This window comes from Schistocerca serialis, chromosome 1 (assembly GCF_023864345.2).
Source record: "Schistocerca serialis cubense isolate TAMUIC-IGC-003099 chromosome 1, iqSchSeri2.2, whole genome shotgun sequence".
NCBI classification, from domain to species: domain Eukaryota; kingdom Metazoa; phylum Arthropoda; class Insecta; order Orthoptera; family Acrididae; genus Schistocerca; species Schistocerca serialis.
Window position 1 is genome coordinate 846,843,327 of NC_064638.1, and position 15,288 is coordinate 846,858,614.

General features: G+C 43.2%; 1 protein-coding gene across 1 annotated transcript in view; it reads right to left on the reverse strand.

Moving 5' to 3' along the window:
- The window catches only part of LOC126439847 (uncharacterized), a 604,845-nt gene that overhangs the window by 231,636 nt on the left and 357,921 nt on the right, over positions 1–15,288 (reverse strand). Inside the window, 8 exon segments of the mRNA XM_050090598.1 lie at positions 1,660–1,977; positions 2,291–2,617; positions 2,695–3,015; positions 4,846–5,163; positions 6,897–7,220; positions 7,311–7,631; positions 9,576–9,887; positions 13,070–13,400. Of these exon segments, the coding sequence (XP_049946555.1) occupies positions 1,660–1,977; positions 2,291–2,617; positions 2,695–3,015; positions 4,846–5,163; positions 6,897–7,220; positions 7,311–7,631; positions 9,576–9,887; positions 13,070–13,400 (2,572 nt within the window).

A 15,288-nucleotide genomic window follows, 5' to 3' on the forward strand; every position in this document is an offset into this window, starting at 1 on the left:
AGCCACCACCACAACAACAACAACGGAATGACATATTCATGTGAAGCGAGAACTCATGGATTGAACAACCATCGAGATAACTGGATGAAGAAATGTTTTCGGTGCTCGGTAGTGCCGCCTTTCAGTCATTCATGGTCGTGTCAGATGTAACACTCTCGAAATGCACATTTGTGGAGAGCAATCGTTAGGTATCTTATTACATAATTTGAGAAATTCTGGTCGCGAATATTTACAGAACACTTTGCTACTTGGTGGCTCAAATGTTTAAGTAATACGCTAGGTGTCTCCCCTAAGTGTCGTCACGTGCCTTATCTCCGGTATTACAGTAGATTTTTGCAGTGTACAAATGGAACCCACCCGAAAAAATACTATTCATAATGTGTTTCGTGTGACACCTAGTGTCAACTGAAAATATATGGGTGTTTCTCGTTCCAACACAAAGTAATTTTTTAAGTGGAATTTTGGGTGTTTTTTCGATACAGAGATCTTGAATTAGTCTGATGCGATATATGATTTAATGACCCACTGAGTAGTGCTGCTGCGTCAGACGGTATAACACAAATCGGCACATGAGACGGGAAACCCGGTCAAGGAAGGCGTGGCCAACAAATATACATAAGTGCCAAAGAGCATATCTTTAAACCGAATATCGTACTTGAAGAATTTGGGACTGCTCTACACAATGGTAGACTTTACAAAAATGGACTTTAAATTTTTTGTTATTTTTAACGAGGAACAAACTGCGTCTCAGTAACACAGGAAGTTGCAGAAAGCATGCGATAAACGCTGCACGTAGGTTGACTCCATCTGCCCATTGTCATTATCTGTCGGAACACCACAATACGCCTGATGGCTCTTGGATGAGATACCCGCTATGAGAAACAGAAGGTCTCGAGACATATTTGTCCTGGGTGTCATGACACTTCACGTATCTTTAACGTTTGAAAAGGTTTTGCGTTTGTGAGAAATGTTAAGTTGTGTCATACTTCAGACTTCGTGTTAACAATGAGCGTGGTAATGCAGTGGTTAGCAATATAGATTAGGGTTATGGCTCAGATCACGTAATACGTGATCTGGGGTTATGGGTATCGTTGGCTTCGAGGTCACTGGAGACGAATTACCAGCTTAGCTAGAAGAGGATGAGGGGAAGGAATAGCTGGTAATTTCTTCATAGGAAATATTCTAGTACTCGTATGAAATCTGCAGCAAACCTAAATCTGGACAGTAGGATGGAAATCTGAATCCAGATTTACTCAGATCCGAGTCCAGGACGGTAACCACTGCACCATCTCGTTCGATTTTTTTTTAATGAAAACTGTAGTTATTAAGCTACGTCCGTAATGACATAATAACTGACTACTTCATCTGAATATGCTTTGTCACTCATTATGACCTTATACAGCTGCATTTCAACAATACGATGCACGATCCTTGGAATGTTGCAGCTCATTACCTTCTATTTTGAAATGGATGCTGAGAAAATGAAACAGCAAAGGACGAGATGTTATCAACATTAAAAATCCTGATAGCCATTCGGACAAAGCCTGTAATAACAAGGCTATGGATCTTGCTCGAACCGCTTGCGTCTTAATACTGCCGTGATATGTCACCTGCGGCTGTCAAAGAGTGAGAAATAAAACATAGAAAGTTCATGCTTACTTTCTTCCTTAATACACCTAGTGAATGGATCTCCAGTGAAACCAGGGGCACAAGAGCACAGAGGATTGTGGTTGACGACTTGGCAGCGAGCGTTTATGCCACATGTACCAGGGCAGGGGTCTGTGCACTTCTGCTTGACGCACGCCCTGTTCTGCGGACATTCTGTGCTTACGACGCACTCCGGTTTGCAGGCGGGCGGAGCCCCTATATAGCCCTTCTGGCACGAGCAGACGGCGTGTCCATTTGTCACACGACACACGCTGAACGGCCCACAGGGAGACGGCTTGCATGGGTCCTTCGTCGGTTCTTCTTTTGGTACTGGCAAGACGAAAGAACAGATGCAAGAAATTGAAGAAGCAGTACAAGCTGCAAGAAAAACAGAATACAGAGAACAGTGCAGGCGAGGAAGCAGGAGAAATAGAGCTCGCTGGTAGATATTTCTGAGTCTTTAAGTTTAAAAATAATGAGCGACAAATTTCACACCAGAAGACGAGAGGGAAAACAGATGACAGTTAAAGGCAAGCATGAGATCATCGAGGCACATTGCTCCTGCCGCCTCTATGCAGATAAACAGATAATACAACAGGTATCAGACAAGAGTATATAAAGAGAGAAGAGAAAAGTTGCTTACTAGACGGAGGGAGATGGCAAGAACTTAGAGGGTTTCCAATGTATCCTGGTAAACAGCTGCAAGAAGGTGCGTGGTTGACGACGCGGCATTCAGCATTGAGTCCGCAAGTGCCGGGACACGGGTCTCTGCACTTGTTGTTAACGCAAGCCTTGCTACGATCGCAATCCGTGTTGAGCACGCACTCGGGCCTGCATCCCGTGTACGGATCTCCGAAGTACTCAGGAAGGCAGACACACGAGCCAGCGCCTTGTCTTTCTTTACACAGCGCGTTCGCACCGCAAGGCGATGGATTACACGGGTCTCGTGGCGTCTCGACGGGCGCTTGAGCTGCAACGGATGAAACCCTTAGCAGATGTGATCTACTGCCACTTATCGTGTATAGAGTTAATGGTAGGCGTTCTTACATGGTACAGCTGCGCAGCCGGCAAATGGGTCTCCTGTGAAACCTGGCAGACATGTGCATATAGGTGCGTGCTTGACTACGGTACAAGTAGTGTGCGCTCCGCACGAGCCTGGACAAGGGTCTCTGCAGCGCTCAGACTGACAAGCCAGCGCACTCGGGCACTCCTCGTTCAGTGTGCACTCTGGCCGGCAGTTGGGTGGCCGTCCCACGTAGTTTGGCAGGCAAGAACATGCAGGGGACGTCCCGACAACACGGCACTGCGAATTGGGCCCACACGGTGATGGCACACACGGGTTGCCACTAGGCGGCTGTGCTATAGGCTCTGCAGGAAGAAAGAGTTTGTGAGGACAGGAGAAACATAAGATATAAGCAGACAGTACAGATTGTTCTAGGAGGAATGGTCAACATTCAGAGATATGACAGGAACGCTCATTTGAAGCGAAAAACCTCATATGCACATATGCCCTATTCCGAGTTGTTTACGAGATGGAACACATTTAATGAACGTTTGTTTTAGGGCTACCAGCGCACACTTGTGTCTCTTACGCACCCAAGCTTTCTGATGTTTTATTCTAGCCCAATCTACCTCGTTGCTTTCAAACTTGTTAATCGGGATGGTTTTCTGCTCTATGAATAGGGGTGGACTTAAAATCGAACCCTATGGGACTCTGTTTGTGTTTTCTCCCCAGGCACTAAAGTTTTCTACCCTTTCAGCATTGCTTGGATTACTCAGCAGTATGTTTTGCATTCTGTTCGTTAACTATGACTCAAACAAGTTGAGTGTAAATCCATTTGTTCCATAAATTATAATATACGTAAAATGTGTTCTACCTCAGAAACCATTTGGAATACTGCATACGCCTATAAGAAGTTTTTAGCTTCAAATGATCCTTTTTGTCACAACCATGAATACTGGCCCTTCTTCCTGGGAAACCCGATATACTGAAATGAGAAGTAAGTTGAGTCTAGAGGCTAAGTAATGGTGTCTGTGACCTTTCGTTGATATAGTTACTTAATTCTTATTTTTACCAGTATCGTCGGCTCCTCTAAAAGAAGGAATATTGCATTTTATTTATTTAAACCAGATGGTTTGAGCCAGATGTGTACAACATTCTGTTTCTACCGTAACGAACATTGTTCCCACACTATTTTTATATCGGCAATGAATGTCACTTCTTTCAACTATCAGTGAAATAAAGCACCGATACTTTAATTCCCGCTATCAACGAAGGATTGCCACTGAACTATGTTGTGGTTTGGGTGCAGAACAGGAGTACTAGTCTTGCAACCGTCTCCAATAGAGATGGGAGCAATTCTAAAAATCTTTTTTTATCCTCTGTGTACCCACGGAATCACACTCGTGTCTGACAACGAAACGTTAGTCAATTTTTGTAGTTACAATGCCAGTTTTTGCTCGAGTCAAATAATATTATATATGAAACTTCCCAGCGGTGTCAAACTGTGTGCCGGATCAGGACGCAAATCCGTGGGCAAAACTGCTACCGACTGAGCTATCAAGCCATGAGTGAAGAAGCGCACTCACAGTTATCAGTACCTCTCTCTTACTCGTCAAACTTCTCACAAGTTCTCCTGCTATCTTGCTAGACTAGCACTCCTGGAAGAAAGGATATTGCCGAGAACGGGTTTGGTCAGTGCCTAGAGAACTGTTTCCGAGATGAATCTTCCGCTATGCAGCTGAGACTACACTGTTTTGAAACTCCTTGGCAGATTAAAACTATGTCCAGCATACAGTTTTAATAATCCGGGCAGTTTCCAAACAGCGTACGCTCCGCTACAGACTGAAAGATGGTCTCAATTGTTGAGAATGCCTTTAGTGTATCCCTACATCGCTTTATCGTAAAATTAATATTGACACTCGGGAGCCTTGCAGTTATGATAGTGAATTAGCGTTCTTAAGTAAAGTGTTTATACGCTTTGAATGTCTGTAGCTACATTTTATCTTTCTAAAGCAAAAACCATACCATAATAATTTTTATATTAATACAGAAAATTTGCAACGGACCAATCTCTTATAATCATGTTGGGTCACAGACGGAAAAGAAAATGTAATCAACAAAGTCACGAATGAAGTAAACAAAAAGTAACAGATTACTAGTTGGAAAGTTGACTGAAAAAGGTGAGAGGCGCTTACTCTGCTCCTTGATACATCTAGAGAAGGGGTCTCCTGTGTAGCCGGGAGCGCAAGAGCAAATGGGGTTATGATTGACGGCTTGGCAGCGGGCATTGAGGCCGCAGGTGCCGGGGCAGGGGTCGACGCACTTCTGGTTGACGCACGCCTTGTCCTGCGGGCACTCTGTGCTGACGACGCACTCTGGCCGGCACGTGGGCGGCGCCCCTACGTAGCCGCTCTGGCACGAGCAGACGGCATGTCCGTTCGTCACGCGACACACGCTGAACGGGCCGCAGGGCGACGGCTTGCACGGGTCCCGGGGCGGCTCTGCGGTTGGAGCTGGCGTGCACGACAGACAGCGGGCGTACAGAGTCGGAAGGACAGACACAGAAGGCGAGGCAAACAGGCTACAAGCTAAGCTGCAGTTACAGTTACAGTGCTAGAAGAAGGCGTGAACTCTATACATTTGTTTCGTATTTCAGACACAGAAGAAAAGAACAGAATTTTATGAATGTACTCACTTCATACAGAAAAGCACATAACAATGGAGAAATAAAAAAATAGCAGAATTTCTTCATAGCTAGCAGAACTAAGCAAAGCATGCACTCTAGAAAAACCAAATGTATTTCAATCAGGCAGTAAGATCAAAGAATAAAAACCTGTGAAGGAAAGATCGGAAATTACACGATTTTTTCCATGCTTAAAATAGAGTGAAGATTTTTTAATAATATGTACAAGGCAAAGAACATTTCACTCCGTTTCCGTCATAACTCTACAGTCAAAGCCGATGAATAGGTTCGGTGATCTCCAATTCCAGGATATGTGATGCGGAATGATTGGGCAAGTACAGCTATCTAATCTATCTAATATTTTTCCTAGTACTTTGTGCAAGTTAATATTTGCCCCAATCTTCCATCTAACTTGGATGATTGTTAATAAATACCGAAAGAAATCTAAATAAATTATAGATCCCAATAGCCTACATTTAAACGGCTAATTTTCGTAAGTATAAAGGTAATCGATCAAAAGAACGCATAAAATATAAATTTCAAGATATGTGGTAGTTATTACAACATCAGTTTCTGCAATATAATTGTGATAGATACACGTTATATTAAAGCAACAGAAACGTAATTATAAGCATTGATCAGCGCTTCTGAAGAAAAAGCTCGATTCTTAATCAAATTATTCTGATTTGTTTTGACTATCTGCAGGTAGAAAGATCAACACTGTTAATTTTTATAGCTGCTATAATTTCTGCAAATATGTAAGTCTTCCACACTGAGATAAAGTTACCCGAATTTAAATATGGAAGACGGTTTATTAATAAACATTGTTATTAGTGCAGTTTTGTACAACATGTTACTGAACATTCGCAGCACGTGCTCACCGTTTGGAGATTTATCCTACGCTGCCGCAATACTTTCGAAAGGAGCGATACATATTTCCCCTGTTTATAGCTGTGACCACACTCGTGTTAATTATTTACCAAAGGAAAATCGCCAAAGAGCCGTTAATTTTCAAAAGTTACTTTATTTAGACGAGCAGTTTCGGCATCTCATTAATGCCGTCTTCAGGTACCTGTACACTCCATGTACACACAGTCAGATATATCTATCATGCATAACAAGTCAAAGTTATCAAGTAAACACTGCGCAATCGATTCACGAAATCCATGTATTGATGGCTACAGTTATGCATGTATCGATATATCTGATTGTACATACATGGAGTGTAAAGGGGCTGAAGATGGCATTAATGAGATGCCGAAACTGGTCGGCTCAATGAAATAACTTCTGAAAATAAACGGCTGCTTAGCGATTTTCTCGTGGTAAATATTTGACCAGCCGCTGTTCTGCGCCAACTACGGATCAACAGATACTCTTGGTAAGTTCGTGTTAGAACAGTTGCTATAGAAAACCATCAAATGTTAATCAGCCCCTTCTTTTTATTAAAAATGTTTTTTACGCGCCCTCAGACGATTTCGAGTGAAATGTTCTTCGCTCTTGTGATCATTGCAGAAATGAAAGTAATTAAAATATAAAAGAAAATGTGAAGAAACAGCAGCTTACTAGGAGGCAGATGGCAAGAGTTAAGAGGGTTTCCAATATAGCCTGGAAGACAGCTGCAAGAAGGCGCATGGTTGATGACGCGACATTCCGCATTGATGCCGCAGGTTCCGGGACACGGATCCCTGCACTTGTTGTTGACGCACGCCTTGCTTCGGTCACAGTCGGTGTTAAGCACACACTCTGGCCTGCATCCTGAGTACGGGTCTCCGAAATACTCAGGAAGACACACACAAGATCCAGCTCCCTGCCTTTCCTTGCACACTGCGTTGGCACCACAAGGCGACGGGTTGCAAGGGTTTCGTGGTGCTTCGACGGGCGATTGAGCTGGAATTAATGAGCGCAGTCAGACACGAGCAGGTAACCTCAAGACAACTGTAGTGACAGAGTGAAAGACCTAAGTGTACTGCATCTTACTTGGTGCTGGTACGCATCCGGCGAACGGGTCTCCCGTAAAGCCTGGCAAGCATTTGCATATTGGCGCATGTTTAACGACGACACATGTGGTGTGTGGTCCACAAGAACCTAGGCAAGGATCCCTGCAGCGTTCAGATTGACAAGCCAAGTTGCTAGGACACTCAGCGTTCAGCGTGCACTCTGGCCGGCAGTTCGGCGGACGGCCAATGTAATTGGCCAAGCATGAGCACGCAGGCTGTGTGCCCACCACACGACACTGTGAGTTTGGACCACAAGGAGATGGAACACATGGATTGCCGCTCGGCGGACGAACTATAGGTTCTGGAGAGAGAGAAAGAGTGTCGCAAAACTAAAGATTAGACAGACAAGCAAGAACAGTAACAGTATTATTATAGTAAGAAAAGAAAGAAAAAGAAAGTGAAATGTGGGAAAAAATTTGTACTCTGTCGAAGATTGTGTACCTTGTGTGCTGTGTTCTGTTGTAATACATCTATAATTTATGATAAAAGGTTATTTCATTTTATTCCTGCTTGATTAGTTTGGGCTAAAATGGTGGAACAGTTCGTATTCATCTTTACCAGTCACAAACATTTTAAGGAAATTCCTTTTCCTCCGATTGGTTTACCCGAACCGAGAGACGACGCCCTTCCTGAACTGCAAAAGCTTCTTTCCTAATGCCCATTTTCTTAGTTTACAATGATTTGTATCACGTACACCATCGAGTCGCGAATCCTGTGAACTCTCTACCATGTATTTTAACTGCTTGGGTATTTTGTACCCGTGACTGAAATGAAAGAACAGTGTTCATTCGTCTAGATGAAGTGCACACAGCACGGTTTTTATGACACAAAAGGGCTTGTATACAATCGACCCTAGTGTGCGGAGAAGCACGACTCGGCCCCGTTTCTGCTTCTAGCGGTAAAATCTGTCCTCTCATTTCTCACTTTGTTAGATCCTCTCGTTTTGTTTGACAGTGTCAACTGATAACTGTCTCACCCTACCCCTTGTTCCATACTCCGCGTCAGTTTAGATGGTGTTCGCTTGCTGGCCCATATGATACTCTCTGGAAGCCAATCTATCAAACTAAGGTAAAAATTCACTTTCTAGAAAATCATCTAATCCGTTTATTATTGCAGCAGCCCCAAGGTTGAAGTTCAGGAGAAGTTTCCTCAAAAGCTCTGCTGCCTTGCAAACAACAACAGCTACAGCAAGAAAACGATTGTGGATCTCTCGACTTGAGAGTAGCTCTGCCTTGCTCCTCCCTTCAGAAACCCTCCCACCTGGGCATGAACGGAACTGGATGGTGTGGAAGTCGCTCGAAAGTTTCCGTTTCTTGGTTCCTCTAAAAATGTTATTGGCTTGCGGTACGAACCCACACAGCCATCTACACGGTGTAATGTCAATTCTGACGATACGAACGAAACGAAAACACAATACCCGGTCCTCGAGCTGAAAAAAATCTCTGATCCGCCAGGGAACCGAACCCTGGCCCGTAATGTTAGTAATTTGCGGCGCTGACCGTGCAGCTACCGAGGCGGACCAGCGGTCTTTGTTCTAGAGTTGGAAGATCCACGAGTAACTTCCAGCAATGGCACTTCCCTGCGGATATCACCAACCGTGAATGAGAAGAACCAAAGACCATGGAGCACCTACTGGACTGTCAACTACGCCGTGCGTCTTGCACAGAAGTTCTGCTTGTGACACCGGTTACAACTGAAGTTATAAGATTTTGGTCAAAAGTAGTGTAGATTGGTAATGATTTCTTTCATTTGTTTGTAACGGTAATTACCATGTGTTACATTTGTTTTCTGACTCGAATAATTAAATAGTTCAAGCCGTGAACGACATGTATACGGGTATAATGTAGCTGAGGCAGGAGAAACAAGGGCACCGTTCCAGACTGTGCGAAATGGCAATGGAAAACAGCCTACAAATCACAACCGAAAACTCTCAGCGCAAAGTGCCGTCGGACTGTGAATTGAGTAAGCGATTTCGTTCGCAGTGCCTAAGGTGTCAGATGTCGGATCATTACTACAAACTAACCTGTCTGAAATTAATTTGTCTCATTGAACGTACATAATAGACAATTCGTTTTGAGAACTAAAAGGAGTGTTTCTGTTTGCATGAGTGTAAGAAAAGTTGCAGTTGAAAACAGTGAAACAATGAAATACATAATAAGAAATTATACAAAAAGATAAGAACTAAAGATGAAGCTACGAGCAAGTAAATAATGACAGTAAAGATAAGAAGGAAGAAGCCCCTTACTGTCTTCCTTGTGGCAGCGCACAAACGGGTCGCCCGTGAGTCCTGCAGCACAGGAGCAGATGGGATTGTGGTTGACCACCTGGCAACGCGCGTTGAGCCCGCATGTGCCGGGGCAAGGGTCTACACATCTCTGCCTTGTACAGGCCTTATCCTGAGGACAGTCTGCGCTCACAATACATTCGGGGCGGCAGGTGGGCGGCGCGCCGATGTAGCCTTGTTGACACGAGCAGACGGCGTGCCCGGCGGACACACGGCACACGCCGAACTCGCCGCACGGCGAGGGCAGGCACGGGTCTTGCGGTGCGGGCGGCTCTGCAGGCCATAACGGACACGCTACATACCACGCGTGGGCCACCACTACCGAGTGCAAGGAATACCTACCAATCTTGGCCTCTTCCAATTTCCGATCATGGCAAACAGACTTTGGTTTACGAGCAGTTGCAACACATGCTCTGCAGGACTGAAAGAAGGTCTTCATAGTTGAACCTAAGAACTCCCGGAACCTAGATTTCATTCGTCAGATGCGCTCGAGCCTGATACTATCCTAGACGGTACGGGGAGCTGGGAAGCACATTCACATTTACACTTTTTCTAACTGTCTGGAGGAAACAAGTACTTTCCACCAAAGGCTGATATAAAGGCTGACCCAAACCTTAAAGTTAAAAATTATGCTTACATTACAGGATCCCCCACTGAGTGTTTTGAGGTCTGAAGTGAAGATTTTTTTATGAAGATAAACAACTACCACCTTACAGCAACAATTTATGCTCGTAATACGGAGTTCGGTGCCGGCGTACTGCCTGGATAACCCATTGACAGATCAGAACTCTGAGTTCAAAATCATTTGGCTCCACTGTTTATACCTATTGTTTATAATGCGGTGTAACTACAGCACCAGCCCTCTGCATTCCAATGCTTTATTTTACGGCCCAATTGATGGGTACTTCTTTAATGCGATCCAATACCACCGCTTCAGATTTTGTTGTGAGAACAAACCTTTTCGAGAGCCTTTGCAATCTCTGTGAGTTCAAAGTTCCAGTTTCTCGTAAATTTCTATCAATGGCTATAAACTGTCGTGTGTTTCGAAACTTCACTTTGTGGTTTCGTTCGGCTTTCCGGACACTACGTTCTGCTGTCTTCTTCTTCTCCCTCTCTTTTGCCTTTTCCCGTTTCACTGTGGACTCGGTATTGTTGTACGGCTTGAAGCTACATCGGTAACAGATACCGATACAAATCGGGACGGAAACTGTATACTCCATCTGTTTGCGTCGAGCGTAAATCTCATCTTCAGGTATAAGAACGTTTTCTAAATTTTTGCGTAGCGAGTATCTGAGGCTGGACATTGGTACCAGCACGGTATCTACTTAGGTAGATGTGGGAAACCACCTGAAACCACATCGTTGCTGGCTGGCTTACCAGCCCTTGTCATTAACCCATACAGCCATCTCAACAGTCTAATGTCAATTATGACGACTCGAACGTAAGGGCAACACAACACCCAGTCCCAGAGTGGAGAAAATCTCTGACCCGGCCGGGGATAGTACCATGCCTCCTTCGGTTAGCAATCTGCCGCGCTGACCGTGCAGCTACCGAGGCGGACCAACCATCTTCGTTCTTGAGTTGGAAGATCCAGGAGTAGCCTCCAGAAATGGCACATTTCCTTGTGCATAACACAAACTGTGACTGCGGAGAACCACAGACGATGGCGCACCTACAGGATTACCAATATGCCTGCGCCCTGCACAGAGGAATCCCGTAAGCGGCGCGCTATGGCACTCGGTTATCCGGGCGGGTCACATTACATTCTGCCGTACCTAAGATTAAATGTGTGTCTGTTTCGAGAAATGATACCCCTTCGAAAAGCAGTCAGTATAAATAGTAAACAGTGGTATAGTTGTTTGTTATTGAACGTAAGCTGTTTACAAAACGTTGCATAACACGCATTGTTCATTGAAATTTTACTGCCGCCTAAAATATTCACTTCATGACCGTTCTTTATCTGAAAATAATCAATTTAGAGTCCTGTAGGTCTGTATAATTTTTACCCTAGAGGTTTGAAACGCCCTGTGTATTGGCGATTTACGGAGTGGACGTGTATCCTTGACTGTTACAAGTAACACTGCTGCCTATATTACTGATTTCTGGTGGCAAAGAACGCAATAAGAAATGCAGGACCCGAAATATACAATTCAGTATTTTGGCTACAGTGACTGAAATATGATACAGTACCGACTGCTGACGTTCACCGAAATGGCCAAGGATTGCGCTGTTGTGGATCGAGTCGATGATTGCCAATGAACTCGTCACGCAGAGAGACTGTACAGTTAAATATCCCCCAATAGACTTTAAAAATCTCGCGCAGAAGGACTTACAAGGGAAATACTTTAATCCAGCCGCTACTAAGAATTTAATATGCATCTGTAACAATACTATCATCAAGAGTTCTTATTACAAATCACAGGAATGATATACTATTCGGTACAAAGCAGATTTAATATCTCTAATAACGCAAGGAACCCAATTTTTTTTCGAAGAGTAGTCATCTAACATTCTAAGTAACGATTCTATCGGAACATTGTTGTTTTTCGTACTTCTTCGATAGTTCAATCAAAAAGCGGATAGAGCAAAGCATGTCGCAGTGACCTACTCACTTTGACCATTGCCAGTCGAATGAACGAGTTCTTCTAAATTATCTGCTCTGACTTCGCTAAATAAAGAACAAGTCTATCCTAAACCTGACCAAAAGAAAAAAGTTGGTGTTAATATCGCGTTTATATGTGCGCCATCAAAATTCAGGCTGTACTCACAGTGCATCTCACAAATGAAATCCATCTTGAATTAACGACTTGACCGGTAATAGAAAGTGTGAAATGTGCTGTTATACTACGTTCGTTTTGCTGAATGGCACAGTCAATGGAAAGTTTGACGCCGAATTTAAAGTCATAAATATCCATCGTCCATACCAAGGCCAAATGAGACATGTAACGTTGCACTCGGTTTGCAGACACTGACAGACACAGAATGAAGAAACGAATGTGACAGAGACAGTAAGACAATAAGTTGAAAACTACCCAGTGAAAATAGTGTCCAAAGAAGAATATGAAAATAAATTTTACAGATAAAATAAGAATTACTGAATAAATAGATAAACAGAAATGCAGTACTCTGGTAAAGACGTAAACATGCAGTAAACTGAGGAACACAGTTGAAATTGAAACATTTTGTACCATACCTTAAAATGATTTCTGTATAAAATTATATTTTTCTGGGGACTATTCAGTTAGTTGTGTTTATTACTAGCAGCTCTCAATGAAGTAGTTAGCAGAGTATTTTACATCCAACTGGCATTCACAGTTTCATTTTGCCAATACTCCTTGCTTAATAGAGTTAATAATTCGTTCTTTGAATAAAGAGCGAGGTCAGAAGCATTTGAAGGTATGGTACTGGACAGACAGTAAAGTATACAGAAAAGTAAGAAAATAAGTAGGTCTTACGAGTCACAGAAATAGCTTGGCAACTTTTGAGAGGGTTGCCTATAAAGCCAGGAAGACAGCTGCAAGAAGGCGCGTGGTTGACGACGCGGCATTCGGCATTGAGCCCGCAGGTGCCGGGACACGGGTCCCTGCACTTGTTATTGACGCACGCCTTGCTACGGTCGCAGTCTGTGTTGAGTACGCACTCGGGCCTGCAGCCCGTGTAAGGGTCTCCGAAGTAACCGGGCAGGCACGTGCAAGAGCCTGCGCCGTGGCGGTCTTTGCACACGGCATTTGCCCCGCAGGGCGATGGATTGCAGGGAGTCACTGGCTCTTGATGGACAGCTGTAAGGTCATGCAGTAGAATCTTAGAATCATGGTTCCGGTTGAACATGGCAATCGCCAGAACCTTCAAACTAAGCTTCTTAAATAGTATTAACAGAACAGAAACATGTTACTGCAACTAACTGTGATATCTCTTAGCTATCTTCAATATAAAGCAGCAAGAACGACGTCTCGTGGATCTTGTGGCACGTCACAAAGTTTGAATCCTAACGATAATTAAATAATATTCATTATTCTTCTGACATGTCAATTATCATTATAAATGCTCTTGCTAGTTTTTTTGCCTCACGAGCATGAAATACATCTCGAACTCTGAAGATTACACAACAGTGCCTGATGCCACTTATCTGTAGTGGAGGTAGATAATGCATAAAGAATATCACAACTCTGTAAATTTTTAATATCTTTTCCCCGTACGTATAAACTGAACTATATGAGACAGAAATCCTGAAAAAGATACATCTTGTCTTTAAAGACCTAACGCTCAGCTTACCTCACCCACAAAAAAAGACTGTTTGCTCTATTTAGTCTACTCTGCAGACGTGTGTAGCTGCCCGCTCGTTGATTCAATATTTGTATCTGCTATTGATTGCAATGCAGTATGTATCTGTACAAGGTGGTCAAAATAAAATTGGTCCGGATTATGTACACCAATCTTACTATTTTGGAACAGCTGTTCAATCTAGTGATGATGATTTCTGATGCGTAATGGCGTTCTGTGAGTCTGCATGCCAGAACAGGCTGAAGCTGGCTTCATCTAAAGAAATGAGAAACTGAAACTCCTGTGATCACAACACCCCTTCGTCCAGAAACTAACAACGGAAGTGAACACGCTCAAGTTTGTCTCGCAACGTTAACTCACACACATCAGAAAATTTCAGGAATAAAGATACAAGTTCTTTCTGATAATTTTCTGATATGTGGATATTTCAATTTCCATCTGCATACTTAGCTGGCTTTGCGACTGTTTTGATTTTTCTGCAGGCAATCTTTTACTTCAGCAAAGATTCCTGGTATTCGGAAAGTTTTCTAGTTATCTCTTTGCTGTTCAGATTACGTTCTCGCGAAATAACGAAACCTTTTCGGTCCAGTTTTATTTCAGGTACTCTAAATATGCGATAATTATTCGCTAACGATGAACTATTTGAGGCAAAAAATCTGAAAAAAATGCAGGTTCGATATGTCCCTTACGTACATACAAAAACATTAACCATTGTTAACAACGATAAAAAGCAGCGAGAAATATACTTATTGATACAAACACCTCTTACATTGCAATTTAAGTCTCGTGAATGGAATTCTAACACAAATGTAAAAGGAAATTTGTCTTAATGAAATACTCATGGCAGATTGTTCACTGTTGGCCTAATATCAAAACGGTTGCCAAAACTCAAAGGAACATTCCTAAACTTCATTGTTTCGTTTTACAGTTTACACGAACTGTAAAAAAGTGGAATTCATTCCAAGATACAATTTCGACAGTGGAAGCAACTGAAATAAAAAATAAAATGCAGTCAATAAAACAGAAACCATTTCTAGTGAGTAATATACACTGAGCAACAACTTTCTCGAAACCCCTTCGATTTCTCTCGCTGAGACGCAAAAGTGGGAAATCTGGCTTGAATGTGCTTACAACCTCTATAATGGTGTAAAAGCGTGGCGTTCTACGGTTCTTCAAACAGCTAGGTGTCGACACTTGATAAAGAAGAAAAAAAAGGATTGTGAGTTCATGTGAAGTGCAAGGTGGGTAAATGATGTCATATTTTACCAACATTCTGCCCGACGCCACCATGGACGTGTCACACCACGGGAAGGTCGTCGCATCCCTCCTCACACGCATCTCACCTATTCTCTTGACGTCTCTGCAAAGGAATTTAGAGAAGAGTTGAATCGCT